Genomic DNA, 18,378 nt, shown 5'->3' with positions numbered 1-18,378 from the left:
ACCGCTCATGGATCTGAAGTTTGACAGATGTGGGAAATTCGAGAAATTTAATTTTTCTATTGCGGTCCATTGTGACCGGGTGGAAAATCTTCATGTGGCTCTGAAAGAAGCCCCACTGAAAACAGATTGGCTTTGCCTAACGAAATATCGTGGAGTGACAATGGAAACTGAAGTCTTCTCTCAATTCACAAGACTGAATGCTCTCTACATAATAACAGGAGATGTTGAACTTCAACCTGGAACCTTCAGCGGCCTTCCTCAACTAAACACTCTTTGGATTGAGGCAGAATCTACAGCTAATGACATTACATTCTATAAGCATACATTTTATGGATTACATTCACTAAGAGAACTGAAAATATCTTATATACACTTATCAGCATTCAACTCTTCACTATTCAACCATCTTCATCTTTTGGACAATCTTATATTGGAATATAACAACATCAGTTATCTATCTGATGTAACAGCATCACTAGGCACATTCAAATACTTAAAAAAACTCTCTATAATTAATAATAAGATTGAAGAACTTTGTACAGCTGATTGTCTTACTTTACAAAATCCTACAAGTTATGGAGAGTTTTTAGATTTCAATATCAGCCACCTTGACCTGAGCAGCAACCGATTAGCCATCACTGAACCTAAGTCTCTCTGCAACTTTCCACACCTGGAGCTTTTTACCTCTGGCAGATCTGGCATTGAAATGGAAGACCTCTATGAATCAGGTATCAAGACAATCAAAACAGTTTCAATTCAAAACACTGGACTTGATATATTTCAGATCTGTGCTAGCGCCTCCCATTTTAAAGTGGAGGAACTTCTTCTCATGTTTTCCTGGATATATAAAATTAACACTTTCGGGGGCTCCTGTAAAAACTTAAAGAAGTTAAATTTATCGGGCAATGACTTGGATAAGATTGGGGTAAAACAAATGATAAAATTATATGATTTATTGGAACTGGATTTATCATATAATAACCTGGAAAGTTTAACATTTTTCAAAAACGAATCTGTGCCAACATTGAAGCTGGTTTATCTAAATGCATCTTTTAACAATTTACTTAGGCTACAGAAGGGGCAGTTTGCATGCTTAAAAGAACTTAAGAGTTTATCCCTGGAGAGCAACAAAATTAATCACATCGATGACTTTGCCTTTGCTGGTTTGGATCAATTAGAGCTTTTGAATCTTCAACACAACAACCTATTCAGAATTCGCGAATTCACATTTTCAAACTTGTTTTTGGTAACACATTTAAATTTATATGAAAATGTGGTCAGTACATTTAATTCACAAGCTTTTAGAAATGTCTTTGTTAAAGATATAAAAGTAACCTATAATTATAATGTTGATTCCTATTGGTGGAAATTTATAGGAAGGTCGTTAAGAAATATCTCAGTAAAGACCAATATTTTCGGCTTGAGAGAGGATGTTTTAGATGCATTTCCTTTTCTCGAGAGCTTACAAATAGATTCACCTGACATAGTCCTCAGTTGTGTTGCATTCTCTGAAGCTAAAGAGTTACATTTGAAAAACACTGTCCAATTTATAAATACCGATGCACAATGGAGCCCACTTGCCAGTTTTACAAAACTTGAAAAACTGTATTACTCTGGAAACCCACAGGATGTTTTTAATAGTAATGCTATTATTAACCCGTTGAAAGATGTACCATCATTAAAGTTCCTTTATTTGCATGATACTGATAAAATCATTAAATATAATCAGATAAACGCCAATACAATTTTTCAAAGACTATCGAATCTCAAAGTTTTACATTTAAAGAATGCCGGAATAGATCATTTGGATTCCAAGGAGGCTTTTAGTGATTTACAGGAACTGGAATTTCTCATCATTGAAAATCAGAACATGCTTGAGGTTGAGTCCATCGTATTTGATTCAATGCCCAAATTGAAGTACATTTATTTTTGGCAGACAACTTTTCCATGTAGTTGTAAGTTCTATGGATTTCTCTCTTGGCTGGAATCTAACACACGCGTGTCCGCCATTGGTTTTTACCATCAAAAATGCCTCATCAAGGGGGCGTGGCGAACAAGCTCCAAGATGGACGCTTGATTCCGGAGCTCCGTTCGTTCTCCAGAGAGACCTCGCCGCATCAGAGCGCACCGGCCGAAAAAACACCTCCGAACCTACGGAACGATCGGCGGAACGGCGGAGACATGTCTAGGCGACGGAAGAACATGATCCAACCGCAGAAGATGGCTCAGTTCTTCGTGGCGAAAGCCCGCGGATCTCCACAAAATGGCGGCGGACGGAGCCCTCACGACGCGGAGCCACAGGCCGCACACAGCAGCAACACGATCGGAGGAGGCTCCCTCCTGTCTAAAGGACACGCCGATATCCGAAGCGATCCATCTTCAGAAACGCCGAGTCCCACGACAAGGAGCCCGGCCAAATCTAAGCCTAGACTGCTCTCCCCTGACAGACAACAAGACATGGAGGTAAGCGCTACCTCAGGCATGCAGGCTACACAGGCCTCACACACGCAGGCCCCAGATCCCATAGCTAACTTTCCCACAACTGACCAGCCTATTTCTGACACAGTACTGAAAGAAATGTTGATTTCCCTTCGGTCAGCTCTTCACAGTGATTTGGTACAAGGCATTAATCAATGTCACAGGGAAGTGCAAGCTATGGGAGTCAGGGTGGACAGAGTTGAGAGCAGGATGGAGGATTTCTCCACAACCTATAACGTAATGGTGGACGCACATTCAGCACAGGGAGAGGACATAGCTTGGTTAAAGGATAAGGTCGCTGACCTTGAAGACCGCAGTAGACGCAACAATATTAAATTGCGTGGTATACCTGAATCGGTCCCTGCACAGCAACTTTTACAATACGCTCAAACGCTATTTTCCTCTCTACTGCCTAACCTGACTGCACAAGACTTAATAGTGGACCGCATACACAGGATCCCTAAACCCTCCTTTTTACCAGAAGGTACGCCTAGAGACACTCTCCTGCGGATTCACTTTTACCACGTTAAGGAACAGATCTTTCAAGCAGCTCGCAACCCTGACAATATACCTCCTCAGTATGCTGACTTGATAATCCTTCCGGATCTCTCAAGACACACTCTGCAGAGAAGGCGTAATCTAGCTACCATCACCAAAGCTTTAAGGAACCACAAAATTCCACATAAGTGGAAATATCCTGCTACACTGGTAATCACATACAATGGGGTTACAAGATCCGTCAACACCTTGGAGGATGGCATAGCAACCCTGACCCAATGGGGAATCCTGCATGACCCACACCCAGTCTCAATCCACCCACCACAACCTTCCCACCTCAGGGAGGAATGGCAGTTAGTCACACGCAGACGTCACAGCAAACATTAGGCCGGGAGCGGCTCCTGAACAATTTCTGACTTTCACGTTATGTCTCTCTGGCTGACGGAGTCTTTTATCAGTCTCCGATCACCCTAATGTTCAGTTCAGCAGACATGTCTGCACGCGGATCAGTTGTAAGATCCTTTTTTACTATGCTACAGTTACTTGTTTTTACCTCATGTGTTTGTTTTTTCTTTTCGTTTTCCCTATCTGGACACGGTGGACAACATGCCTGGAACTTGACTACACATAAGAATGAACTGCTGGCACCCTTTCTTGCTTTGACAAACGGAAGACGCAGTGAGTACCCTGCATCTGTTACATTACAAACTTTTCCCGCACCGCCCCAATGAACATTAAGTGTCTATCCCTTAACGTGCGCGGTCTGAACCACCCTGCCAAACGCTTTTCATTATGGCGGGAGGCTCAAACCCAGAAGGCAGATATTCTCCTCATTCAAGAGACTCATTTCCAACTAATGAAAACACCTACTTGTACGCATAAGGATTTCCCGCACATCTTTCTAGCATGTACTCCTAACAAAAAAACTGGCGGGGTCATGATAGCCATCAAAAACACTGTGTCTTTCCTTCCTAAAGAATCATTAATCGATGCCAAAGGCAGATTTATCATTCTTACAGGTGACTTTGATTCCCAGCCCCTCACCTTAGTGACGTTATACGCTCCTAACCTCCACCAACTGAGATTTATTAAGAGGGTTCTCAAAAAGGCTGATTCCATGTTATATGGAAACCTCCTCATTGGAGGGGACTTTAACCTCATTGCGGATCACAATCTGGACACCACAGCAACTCACCAACGCGGGGCTTCACCTCTACCTAATCTTTTTCACACTAAAGACCTTTTCGATGTCTGGCGATGTCATCACGCTATGGAACGGGACTACACTTTTTTTTCTACAAGACATTGCTCATATTCACGTATTGATATGTTCCTGACTGACAAATGGCTTTTGCAGAGGGTTAGATCCACTCAGATACATGATATTTCATGGTCAGACCATGCTGCAATTTCCTTGTCCCTTGCCACCCATGGTGCCGCCTCCTCACCACCTATCTGGAGTTGCAATACTCGGCTCCTTCAGGAACCTAAGCTTGCACCACTTATCTCTCAGCATCTCAGGGATTTCTTCCAAACCAATTCTACCCCTGATATTGATCCATTTCTTCTTTGGAACACTCACAAAGCTTTCATGCGAGGCATTCTTATACAATTAGGGGCCAGGGAAAAGAAAAAATACAATGCATTACTTCAGGGAGTCCTGAAAGAGATACACGAGTTAGAATTACGTAATAAAGCCTCCCCTTCACCCGCTACAACGACTATGCTCGCTGATCTTCGGAATACATTAAAAAATATACTAACTCAAAAATTTGACAGACACCTCCGTAAGTTACAACTTAATTCCTATGCAAACGCTAATCGTGCGGGAAAATACCTAGCCCATAGAATCAAAGCGGCGCACACCCGTTCCAAAATCGCTCACCTACTACATCCTCTCACCAGCCACAAAATAGTAAACCCCCAAGAGATAGCAGACCAATTTGCAGAATACTATGGGGCCCTCTACAACCTCTGCGATGACATGAACACTCCCCAACCGTCCATGCAGAGCATTCAATCCTTCTTACAGCATATTAATCTCCCTTCTCTATCCGCAGATCATATCACTTACTTAAATGCTCCATTTACGTGTCGGGAGATACAGAAAATAATCAGTTCAATGCCTTCTGGCAAATCCCCAGGTCCAGACGGCTTTGGGAATGAATATTATAAAATCTTCCAAAATTTGCTATCTCCATACCTTCTAGAAGTTTTCACAAAAGCTGAACAGACTTCCTCTTTCCCCCCTGAGATGCTGAGAGCCCACATAGTGACTCTACCAAAACCGGGCAAAGATCCTACCACTCCCTCCAATTTTCGGCCGATTTCTCTCCTAAACTCTGACACGAAAATTTACGCAAAAGTATTAGCCAATAGGCTGATGACTATCATACCACATCTCATTTCTAAAGACCAGATGGGCTTTGTGAGGGGGCGGCAAACTTCGGATGCCACCAGACGAATTGTTAATGTTATTCACCATGCGAGGTCCTCGCGAACGCCTTCTCTGCTCCTCTCTGTGGATGCGGAGAAGGCGTTCGATAGGGTGCATTGGACTTATATGAAGGCTGTGTTAGACAAGTTTGGTTTCCAGGGTCCAATCCTTAATGCCATCCTGGCACTTTATTCCTGCCCATCTGCACAGGTGTACACAGCAGGTCTATTGTCCAAATCATTTACCATTACCAACGGCACTAGCCAAGGGTGCCCTCTTTCCCCCACCATATTCAACCTTATTATAGAACCATTGGCAGAATCTATACGGGCAAACGACCTCATCAAGGGATTTACGTTTAACAAATCCAAACATGTTATAAACCTGTTTGCTGACGACATTATACTATTACTAACAGACCCCTTACACTCCCTCCCTCAAGCCCACAGAGTTTTATCAGATTTCGGGGACATATCCTATTATAAAGTCAACCACTCCAAATCATTGATCTTAGACCTGGGAGTTCACCCATCCACTAAACTAGTCCTGCAATCTACTCTTCCTTACTCCTGATCTGCCAACGGCATCACCTACTTAGGCCTGACGTTGACGGACTCAACATCTACTCTTGTAGAGAAGAATTTTACACCACTATTGACTAGCATAGACAGACAACTCGCGGACATTGGGAAAAAAGAAATCTCATGGCTGGGTAGAATAGCAGCTTATAAAATGTCAATACTACCACAAATACTCTACATCTTCCGCTCCTTACCACTCCCGATACCCGCTCAATACCTTAGAGCATTGTCCAAAAGTATGTGGAAATTCACATGGGGGGGCAGGAGAGCCAGATGTCCTCGTCGGGTTCTTCTGCCCCACAAAGCGTTTGGGGGGGCTGGATATGTAGATCTTACAGATTATATGTGGGCCACTAGACTTGATCAACTCAAATACTGGTTCCGTTCTGCAGAAAGTCTGCAATGGGTGGACATCGAATCTTCTTTGCTTCCTGTAGACAGGCCTGCGGACTTTCTGCTCAGCGATGCCTGGGACCCCTGGGTGACCAGTCATATGTCCCCGACTATACAAGTGTCATTACAAGCATGGCGATATCTCTTCAAATGTAAGAATGTGGTAGCGACTAAGTTACAATACGACCTACCTATAGAACTGCTATCCGCCAAACTCCCCTCGATACAGACGTCGCGCCTTAAAGCGAAAAATATATGCTATGTCCAGGACTTGTTCCAGGGCACAGTGCCTATGTCGGTAGACCACATTATCTCAAAATTCGACCTATCGAAATCCCTGTGGTTCTCATGCGCTCGTGCGCATCACTTCTTGACTTCACGCCCAATACCCCTCATTTCAATACCCACAAAAGCCTGGGATTTCTACTCAAATTTGAAACCTAATGCCAAGGGCATCTCCCTGTTTTACAACATTTTCCAGGACAAAAGACAGTTTCACAAACACTCTACCTTTAGCAAATGGGAAAAGGACTTAGCAACTACCTTTACTGAAGACCAATGGCTTTTAGCTCTTAGAACCATCCAAAAATACTCCCATTGCGTAAGTCATTGGGAAATGACCCTGAAAATACTACATAGGTGGCATTACACTTCCTACAGACTGTCGGTCATGTTCCCGACCTCCTCACCTCAATGCTGGCGGCAATGCGTAATTTTTAACTGTGAATAAGGCCCCTTTCACACTGGGGGGCTTTGCAGGCACTATAGCACCCTGAAACAGCTCCTGCTGTCTCTCCAGTGTGAAAGCCTGAGGGGTTTTACACTGGAGCGGTGCGCTTGCAGGATGATCAAAAAAGTCCTGCAAGCCGCATCTTTGGAGCACTGTAGGAGTGGTGTATTTACCGCTCCTAAAGCGCCCCTTTCCATAGAAAACAATGGGGCAGCGCTGCAAACCCGCCTGTAAAGCGCCGCTGCAGTGCCGCTGCAGCTGCGCTTTGCGGGCGGTTTTAACCCTTTACCATTGTTTTAGCATCGCTATTTGGCTGCTAGCAGGGCAGTTTTAACCCCCGCTAGCGGCTGCATAGCGCCGCTAAAACAACGGTAAAGCACCGCTAAATATAGTGCCGCTTTACCGCCAGCACCTGCAATGCCCCAGTGTGAAAGTAGCCTTACCGTCAATTCCCCTAAGGCTCAGTTCACACTGCTGTGAGACACCAGGTTGTATGACATGTCAAATTCAATGTTTCCCTTTGAGTGCTTGTCTTAACTGATACTACCCAAGTCGCTCCGAAAAGGCTCATGCACTACTTTGGTCCAACTAGGGTGTAATTTCAGCCCTTGTACAGGCTCCTCAATCACATCACAAGTCAGATCAAGTTGGAAGGAAGTAGCAGGGCAAATTCGCAAGGCAAAGTCGTACGACTTTTGTGTAGAAGCAGTGTGAACTGAGCCTAAAACAGGTGGAAAGGTAGAGGGAGGGGAGAAGAGATGAGAGAGCGGGAGCAAGATAGATAGATAGATAGATAGATAGATAGATAGATAGATAGATAGATAGATAGATAGATAGATAGATAGATAGATAGATAGATAACGGGAGAAAACTGTCAGGGAGGGGAAAAAAGAGAAGGAGGGTGAGAGAAGGGAGAGGGAAGGAGGGGAGAGATGGAGGAGAGAGCAGGAGGGAGAGGGGGGGGGAGAGAGAGAAAAGAAAGGGGGAGAGAAATAAAAGGGTTACAAGAGAGAGGGAGGGAGGAGAAGGGAGAGGAGGAGGGAGGGCAGAAAAAGAGGGAGAGAAGGGGGGTGGAGAAAGAGAAGGAAGGGGAGAGAAAAGAGTGGAAAGAGGAAGAGAGAGTGTGAACAAGAAAAAGAGACAGAGAGGGGGAGACAGAAGGAGGGGGAGAGAGAGAAGGATGGAATATTTGGGAGAGTAATGCCCCGTACACACGAGCGGACTTAAATCCGAAGGAGTTTCCGCCGGAGTTCCGCCGGAGTTCCGCCGGAGTTCCGCCGGAGTTTCGACAGAGTACCGACGCAACGGACTTGCCTACACACGATCCCACTAAAGTCCGCCCGTCTGGTCCGCTGTGACGTACACCAGGTCCGACGAGACTATAAAACGGAAGTTCAATACCAAGTGCGCCACCCTTTGGGCTCCTTCTGCTAATTTCGTGTTTATCTCGTGTTAGTAGAAGTTTGGTGAGAGACGATTCGCGTTTTTCAGACTCGTATTTTTCAGAACGTTTTTCACTGCTTTTCAGTTTGTGCTTGTGAGGTTTGTATCTGTTTTTTAGTGCGTGTAGTCAGTTCGTGTCTGTATTTTGCAGTGCGATCTAACTGCGCTCGCTGACTTTCAGCTCGCTCTTCACAGGCCTTGCTGTTCTTCAGTGACGTCTGTTAAGTCCGCTCTGACAATCCGACCGTTTTGAAGCCATGTTGCGTGTACGTACTCGTCGTCGAGTTCGTGCTTTGCTTGCGCTTGGTGTTGTAGTTCATTCTGCAACCCAAGAACAGTCCTTGGACGGGGTGTTGAGGAGTTCATGGACGAAGAATTGGTTGCTCCAGCGTGACCAGTTCTCGCACATGCCTTTGCTTCGTGAGATCCGGGAGAATAATCCTGATGATTTCAGGAATTATCTCCGGATGACGGACCCCGTTTTTCACCGTCTGCTGGCTTTGCTGACCCCTTATATCAGCAGGCAGGATACCTGCATGCGGCAAGCCATCACTCCGGAGCAGAGGCTCGTCGCCACGTTGCGCTACTTGGCGACAGGGAGAAGCCTTCAGGACCTGAAGTTCTCGACAGGCATCTCCCCCCAGGCTCTGGGGATCATTATCCCAGAGACCTGTTCTGCCATTATACAGGTCCTGCAGGAGGACTATATTAAGGTAAGATTTAGCATTTAACATCACATTTTATTGTCTTTAATGTTTGCTAATGCCTTGTATTTCTTTCCTCAATCTCTAATTACCATGATTGCAATATGCTGTGAATGTCCCCTTTGTCCTCATGCATGCTGCAATCTTTTAATGCTCCTTTTTTGTTTTTCATGCATATTTGCCTTCATTAAACCTCACCAACATGCTATGGTAGGCCCATATCCACCTAGTCTAGTCACTTAAAATGTCTTTTGTCAGCTCCATTCTATTGCTTTATCCTAAAACCAAACATTTTAAAGATTATTCCAAATGGTCTGTGTCCCCTTAACTGAATCCCCCCCCCCCCTTAATAGTATCCCAAATGGTCTGTGTGTCCTTTAACTGGATCCCCCCCCCCCCCACACTTAATATAATTCCAACGAGTTTGTGTGTCCTTAAATTAATGTTGAATTATATATTGTATTTTTAACACACTTCAACCCTGGAATGATTTTCCCCCCTTCCTGACCTTCATCACTTTTTTGGGTGATTTGGCAGTGCGTTGTTTGAATTGACAATTGTGCGTCCTTGTAACATGGCTCCTCCTAGTAAATTATCTTCATTTTATTAGCACAAAGAGATTTTGTATTTGGTTGTCTTTGATCACCTCTGCTTTTTTATTTTTGGTGATTAACCACCAACAAACCCAAAATGCATTTTTCCAAATATGCATTTTTTTCTCACTTTTCGCTCTAAAGAAAGATAGGCACAAAAATATATCACCATGATTTTTTTGGACATCATTTGATGCTGATACGTATTCTTTTAGTAAACAAAAATGTGTTAAAATGAATCACAATTTAAGCGTTTCTTGATTGTTTTGGGCAAAAGTTCTCTCGTTTCGTAAATATGGTCTATTTTGCTGGCATTTGTAAAATCTTGCCATTTTTGAAAATAGTAATGGCGTTGCTAACCGTTTTTTTGTTTTTTTTGTTTTTCTGGTGACTGCCACATTATGGCGGACACATTGGCCAATTTCCATACATTTTTGTGACCATTGTCATTAATACAGTGATCAATGCTGTCAAAAATTGTCTTGATTACTGTAAAAATGTCACATGCAGTGAAGGTGTTTTATTAAGCACAAGGGGGCCAAGGAATGGTTTAAAGTGTGTTCTGGGTGAGTGTTTTTCTTAACTGTCTGGGGGATGGGCTAGCAGTGACATGACCCTGATCACTGCTCCCAATGACAGGGAGCAGACGATCGGTGTCATGTGACTAGGCAGAAGCGTGAAATAAAGTTTGTGTTGTAATGTACAATGTTTAATGTGCAAAAGTACTTATTTTGTTTTTTTTCTGCTTTTTGCCTCCCCAGTTTCCTTCATCGCCACAGGAATGGCAGACTGTGGCATCCCATTTTGCCACCCGTTGGGACTTTCCTAACTGCGGTGGTGCGATAGATGGGAAGCACGTCCACATTGTGCCACCACCCCATTCGGGGTCATACTTTTTTAATTACAAGGGGTTTCACAGTATTGTGTTAATGGCGGTGGTGTCGGCACAGTATGAATTTCTATATGTGGACGTGGGGAAGAATGGCCGGATGTCGGATGGAGGAGTCTTCGCCCAGACGGAGTTCTACCGCCGTCTACAGACAGGTGGCCTGGGCTTGCCACCTGATTCGGAGAATGTGGAGGAACTACCCTTCGTATTCATTGCTGATGAGGCTTTTGCTCTTGACGACCACATCATGAGGCCATTCCCCCAAAGAGCCCTCACCCCGGAGAGGAGGGTTTTTAACTACCGGCTGGCCAGAGCGAGAAGAGTTGTTGAAAATGCATTTGGAATAATGGCCAGCCGGTTCCGTGTATTTCTGACTGCTCTAAACCTAGCGGAATACAAACTGAACCATGTCGTACTTACGTGCTGCATTTTGCACAATTTTTTACACAAATACTCAAATACTTATTTATCCGGAATAATGCCGGAGGCTGGAGTTGGTCCAGAATCCATGACAGGCCTGGATACTGGCCGTACTGGCTTGGCCCCCCAAAGTGCACGTGAAGTTCGTGAAAGATATGTGACTTATTTTAACGGTAGGGGGGCCATTGCAATGCCACCCAATCTTTAATTTTTAAAAAGAGGAAAATAATAAAAGAACCTCAAATCTGAAATGTGTTTTCTTGCTTGCTTTTGGTTTGTGCTGTCTCCTATGTTATCCTAGTGCACTTGTAGTGCCAAGTGTATTTTCATTAAATTCAATAAGGCCCATTGTCACTGGATACACAAAATCCCTTTTCCCAAACTGGTATTAAGCATTGAAAGAATACGCCACACATTCTTGATTATTCAAAATTTTAATTTGGCCACATTCACATGTGCCATTGAATATTTAGTGATGTAAATTTTTTTTTGGGTTTATTTAACTTTCTTTGCCAAACATTTTTTTGTTTCCTTTTTTTTTAAATTTTTAAAAACATTTTTTGTTTTTTTTTGTGGTTTTTGTTTTTTCTATAAAAAATATGAAAAATGTATAACAACAATCAGCCACAATCATAAAAATTGGTGAAGTAACAATCTTTGAACTAAAACAAGGGAAATGAAGAACATGATCGATATTATGGAGAAACGGATTATATTCTCCCCAAAATATCGATCATGTTCTTCATTTCCAGCTGCATATTGTCAATCTGAGTCTTCATGAGATCCAGGCTAGTTCGCATGTCATCTAGTTCCCCATTCCAGCCCATTATCTGGCCAATCAGCCTTTGTGCGCTGTCACTGGAAAATGGGGCCCTTTCCACAAACAGAACATCACCTACAATAGATGGGAAACATTTGGTCAAAAATTATGCAGTCATACATGGATTTCAACAAGCTGGGGTGTCAGACACTCACCTGGTGGGGTGCCCATCTCCCCTACTTCCTCCACCTCTCCTTCCTCAACCTCTCCTTCCTCGACATCCTCGGGGGGGGCACTGGTGCTTGGAAATGTGTCGCTTTCCACAACCACAACATCACCTAAAATAGATGTAAAAACATGTGTTTGGAAATATGCAGGTATACATCGATTACCTGAAGCTGTGGTGTCAGAAACTCACCTGGTGGGGTGCCCATCTCCTCTCCTTCTTCCACCTCTCCTTCCTCCACATGCACATCCACGGGGGGGATGGGGCTAACCTCACATTCCTGCTGGCAAGGGTGGCGGTCCCTGGGATCCTGCTTTGTGAGGCTTTTCTCCCCTATGAGAAATTAACAAACAAAAAGGTATACTTTAGCACACAGATATTTAAGGCCAGAACTAGGAAGATGAAACCTTGATTAGAAGTGTTGTACAATTGTCGGTTTATGAAGAGATGCAAAATGTGAAGACATGATAAATCAATTCACTTTGCCCAAAAATCAAATAATTTGCTTTTTGTGCCAAGGTTCACACATGCCAAACCCCCCCCCCCCCCCACCCAAGTATACCAGGGAACCCCGTGTGGCGTGTGGTTTACCCTAATAAATGTTCTCTGGTGTCCCACACCTTTGCTCATGAGTGCAGATGTGTTTTTACCCAGCTGCCAAGTGTCCTCTCCTTCAATTACACTGAATGTTCTTTTCTAGTCATTGTATTTTGAAACACATCTAAACCACAATGTCCTAATCATTTGTTGTGTCCTAAAAATTACACAGCCAAAAAATGCTGTTCAAACCCTGTATCATAAACGAGGTTTGCCACGAACAATTTACGAGGGTTTGTTAAAACGATACGATTCTTTTACTGTATACAACATGAAAGCAGCAATTTTTTACATTGTACAAAGGTAAAGCATATGGATCTGTATGCAATAATCATAAAATAGGAACACACGACAAGTACTTACTTTTTTTCAGAACTTTCTTGATCCTTCTGTATTGATCCGGCTCCCTCAATTTCAGGTCGGACCACCGTTTCCTCAATTGGTCTTTTGACCGTCGTACCCCAAAACGATTATGCAGGGTCTTAACTACTTTGGCCATGATTCTGGCCTTGCGCAAGTTCGGATGGGTGTATGGTCCATACTTGCCATCATAATCCTTACTTCGCAAGATTGCCACCATCTCCACCATCTCTTGAAATGCCATATTTGAGGCCTTAAATCTCCTCTTTCCGGATCGGGACGTTTGTGGCTCCGGGGATTCGTGACTACTGGAGTCGTTAATATCAAGCACCTGTTGTGTTTCCGCCATGTCTCTCCTACTGCGCACCGTAGAGAAAAGGGGGCGGGAAATATTCTTGTAAAAGAACGTCATGGGCGGGCAACGCAGGCGTAGTTCTACGCGTACGCACTGGATCTTACGCCAAAATGCACATGTGGTACGTACGTTAAGTGCGCAGAAAGGGGCGGGAAAACATGAACTTGACTAAAAGAACGTCAGGGGCGGGCAACGCAGGCGTAGTTCTACGCGTACGCACTGGATCTTACGCCAAAATGCACATGTGGTACGTACGTTAAGTGCGCAGAAAGGGGCGGGAAAACATGAACTTGACTAAAAGAACGTCAGGGGCGGGCAACGCAGGCGTAGTTCTACGCGTACGCACTGGATCTTACGACAAAATCACACGTCGTACGTACGGTAAGTGCGCAGAAAGGGCGGGAAAACAAGAACTTGACTAAAAGAACGTCAGGGGCGGGCAACGCAGGCGTAGTTCTACGCGTACGCACTGGATCTTACGCCAAAATCACACGTCGTACGTACGGTAAGTGCGCAGAAAGGGCGGGAAAACAAGAACTTGACTAAAAGAACGTCAGGGGCGGGCAACGCAGGCGTAGTTCTACGCGTACGCACTGGATCTTACGCCAAAATCACACGTCGTACGTACGGTAAGTGCGCAGAAAGGGCGGGAAAACAAGAACTTGACTAAAAGAACGTCAGGGGCGGGCAACGCAGGCGTAGTTCTACGCGTACGCACTGGATCTTACGACAAAATCACACGTCGTACGTACGGTAAGTGCGCAGAAAGGGGCGGGAAAACATGAACTTGACTAAAAGAACGTCAGGGGCGGGCAACGCAGGCGTAGTTCTACGCGTACGCACTGTATATAACGACAAAAATCACATGTCGTATGTTCGTTTGCGAAAATAGGAACAGAAGTTGGGAGCAAGCAAAACGAAGGTAAGTTTAAACCATTTCCCCAAATAAGTGGCAGATCCTGGAGTCTATCTTGGGCTAAGATTAGGAGAGTCTGAGCTAACATTATGTTTTTTGGCTTGTGTATTGTCTTTCAGAAAAATGAATCAAAAATTCAGGGATCCGGAATTTTTAAGTCTGTTTATCGACAAATATAAGGAGATGTCAAATCTGTGGCATGCCAAGCACAAGGATTATTTTAATAAACCAGTAAGGAGGGCAACACTGGAGAGATTTTTGACATTTGTGCAGACTTGGATCCCAGAGGCAGACGTGGACTTTGTGGAGAAGAAAATTCAAATATTGCAAAACATGTACCGAAAGGAAAAGAGGAAAATCGAACAATCCAAAACATCAGGAGCAGCACCAGGTGATGTGTATGTACCCAGGCTGTGGTACTTTGAAAAGCTACGGTTCCTGGACGACCGGTGTAAACCCAGGGAGTCGCTTTCCACTCTTCCCTCCACCCTTCCCTCCACCCTTCCCTGCAGCATTCCCTCCACCTCAGCAGAGGCTGATGAGCCTTCCATCCTGGAAGAAGCGGATGCACCCAGCTGGAGCCAGGTATTTTTTGAGCAAAAATAGTGATATTCATAATATTAATGATGTTAACTACCGTATATACTCGAGTATAAGCCGAGATTTTCAGCCTCTTTTTTGAGGCTGAAAGTGCCCCCCTCGGCTTATACTCGAGTCATCGCTGTCTGCCCGCTCGATCAGCGTGTCGAGCAGACAGACAGCGGCCATTCTATGATTCAAAAGCCGCGCCTCCGGCTCCGCCTTCGCCTGTGATAGGCGGAACACTGAATTTCCCAGCAGCCTGTGTTCCGCCTATCACGGGCATCCGCTCATCCTCGTACTACGGACGAGGATGATACGACGTCCGTGATAGGCGGAACACAGGCTGCTGGGAAATTCAGTGTTCCGCCTATCACAGGCGAAGGAGGAGGCGCTGCTTTTGAATTTTACAATGGCCGCCGACGAAGAGGGCACGGGACGGAGGCAAGGCAAGGCACGGCACGGGACGGGACGGGACGGGACGGGACGAAGGCAAGGCACGACACGACACGGGACGGAGGCTCGGGACAAAGGCTCGGGACACAGGTAGGCTGGACACACACACACACACACACACACACACACACACACGGATGGAGACACACACACACGGATGGATGGATGGAGACACACACACACACAGGGATGGATGGATACACACACACACAGGGATGGATGGATGGATGGAGACACACACACACAGGGATGGATGGATGGATGGAGACACACACACACAGGGATGGATGGATGGATGGATGGAGACACACACACACAGGGATGGATGGATGGATGGACACACACACACACAGGGATGGATGGACGGACACACAGGGATGGACGGACACACAGGGATGGACGGACACACAGGGATGGACGGACACACACACAGGGATGGACAGGCATGTCTCACCCTCGGCTTATACACGAGTCAATAAGTTTGCCAGTTTTTTGGGGGGTAAATTGGGGGCCTCGGCTTATATTCGGGTCGGCCTATACTCGAGTATATACGGTAGATGTTATTCGAATTTGTACGCTATTATTGATGTTAAAAAATAGTTAAAATTTGGACATATCAATTTACAGTAGTGGCCACAAATGTTTGTCACCAGCAGAAACAAGAAATAGTGGTGTCATAATGATACTCTTTTATATGTATTAACAGAATTTTGAAGTCAGGAGCTGAAAAATGTTTAGGATTGATGAACAAAAAACTAAAACAATGTCCCTTTTTTATACACAGGAGGAGCTCAGCCAGGAGGAAGGTGGGGAAAGTGGCAGGCAGGAGGAGGCCGTGCCCTCTGTCAGCCAGGAGGTGGCCGGGCCTAGTAGAAGCATGACAACATCACAAGTGCCTCCCCTCCGTCTTCCATCAAAAAGGGCAAAAAAAAATACGCTGGCACAGGAGGAATCCCTGCGCCTAATTAGAGAGGCTACTAATGTCTTAAACAGCCCCCCTGACGCAGAAGAGGCCTATGGCTGCTACATCGCCAGCCGTCTCCTGCAATTAGAGATGGCCCAACGTCTCCACTGTGAAAGGCTCATTTTCTTGGCGTTACAGAAGGGGCTGAGTGGAGAATTATCGGCCAACAGCAATATTGTGGAGCAAGTTCCTCCTGTTCCTCCTCCTCCTCCTTCTCCTCCTGCCACGAGTCCACCACCGGAGACACAGCCTCCCAGGAAGGCTACAGGGAAGTCTGCAGGGAAGGGTGCAGTGAAGGGTGGAGCGAAGAGAAGAAGGTGATGACCTGGCTTCACTCTGGTCCGACCAAAAAGACACAGCCTGTTGTACCACAGCCTGGGGACATATATACCATCTGATGCTGCTCTTGATGTCTGGGATTCTGGGACCATATTGGATTTCGTAATATTTGAATTTTCTTTTACACAGAGTTTCACGTTTGCCCTGGGGCCAAAACGCTACACAAATGTCACAATTTTCTCCAGTGTTGCCTTCATTTTTTTGTTTGTTCAACCAGAATAAATGGATATTTTTTTTTGAAAATATAATTGCTTATGTGTTTTTTGGTCAAATACCTTTCTATAAAAGACAATGTGAAATTAACAAGGGACACTAACCTCCTTGAGGTTATAAACAAAATAAAAATGTTATTGTGGTAACTTGTCACCAGAATAAAAATAAAAAGGTTATTGTGGTAATGAAAAAAAAATAAAAAAAGTTTTTGGTGTTAACTTGACGGAACAATTAAATATGGAGATCACAATAAAACAAAAATGGTAAAGAATTCTACCAAAAATATGTTTGAAAAAAATTAGTCAACACCATTTTTTATTTTTATTTTTTTTTTTTTTTTTGGAGTAATTTTTTCATCAAGATTTTTTTGGGAATTCTTGAACATTTTTTTTCTTGTGATCTCCATATTTAATTATTCGGTCAAGTTACCAATTTTTTTTTTTTTTTTTTTTTACTTGACAGAATAATTAAATATGGAGATCACAATAAAAAAAATGGTAAAGAATTCTACCAAAAATATGGAGGCCAAAAATTAGTCAACACCATTTTTTATTTATTTTATTTTTTTTTTTTTGGAGTAATTTTTTCATCAAGATTTTTTTGGGAATTCTTGAACATTTTTTTTCTTGTGATCTCCATATTTAATTATTCGGTCAAGTTACCAATTTTTTTTTTTTTTTTTTTTTACTTGACAGAATAATTAAATATGGAGATCACAATAAAAAAAATGGTAAAGAATTCTACCAAAAATATGGAGGAAAAAAAGTAATCAAAAATAAAAACAAAAAAAAAAAAAAATAAAATATATTGAGATGGGGCTTTAAAATAAAAACAAGATCATCCATGAGATGAGGAGAAATAAAACAGAAATGTGTTTGGTGAGAACTCTGTGAGTGAATATGAGCAGCAAAGCAACTTCGTTCTTCTAGCATTATAAATAAAGACTTCGTTCTTCTAGCATTATAAAGAAGATGCGCTATACATTTAAACGAGCACAGAATTTGCAGCATGACGAATGTGCTACTTCCAATACGAACTGGAGTTTTACAAGACCGAGCACTTCCGTCTCGTACTTGCTTCAGAGCATGCGTCGTTTTAGGACTGTCGGAACAGCATACAGACGAGCGGACTTCTACATCAGAACTGGGTCCGGCGGAGTTCCGTCGGGAAAATTTGAAGCATGCTTCATTTCTAAAGTCCGTCAGACTTTTGCGAAGCTAAAGTCCGTTGCAGCCCACACACGATCGGATAGTCTGACGGACTCGGTCCGTCGGAGTTTGGATGTCGAAAAGTCCGCTCGTGTGTACGGGGCATAATATGCTTTCTATATTTGAAAGAAAGTATATTATACGTGTATTACAACCCTATATACTGTACACCTATACCAGTCCTCAAAAGGACTTTTGTGGACCTAATAGTAACAGACTGACTGTCCCTGCTCCACACA

At 43.9% G+C, this 18,378-nt stretch overlaps 1 protein-coding gene across 1 annotated transcript in view; it reads left to right on the top strand.

Moving 5' to 3' along the window:
- Positions 1–829: 829 nt before the first annotated feature.
- The window catches only part of LOC143961567 (toll-like receptor 13), a 152,466-nt gene continuing 134,917 nt past the window's right edge, over positions 830–18,378 (top strand). Inside the window, exon 1 of the mRNA XM_077470875.1 lies at positions 830–2,044. Within this exon, the coding sequence (XP_077327001.1) occupies positions 830–2,044 (1,215 nt within the window). The remainder of the gene's footprint in view (positions 2,045–18,378) is intronic.

This window comes from Lithobates pipiens, unplaced genomic scaffold (genome assembly GCF_037356315.1).
Source record: "Lithobates pipiens isolate NorthernLeopardFrog02 unplaced genomic scaffold, aLitPip1_a1.2 Scaffold_8, whole genome shotgun sequence".
Classification (NCBI taxonomy): Eukaryota; Metazoa; Chordata; class Amphibia; order Anura; family Ranidae; genus Lithobates; species Lithobates pipiens.
This window is presented reverse-complemented; position numbering and strand designations above follow the sequence as displayed.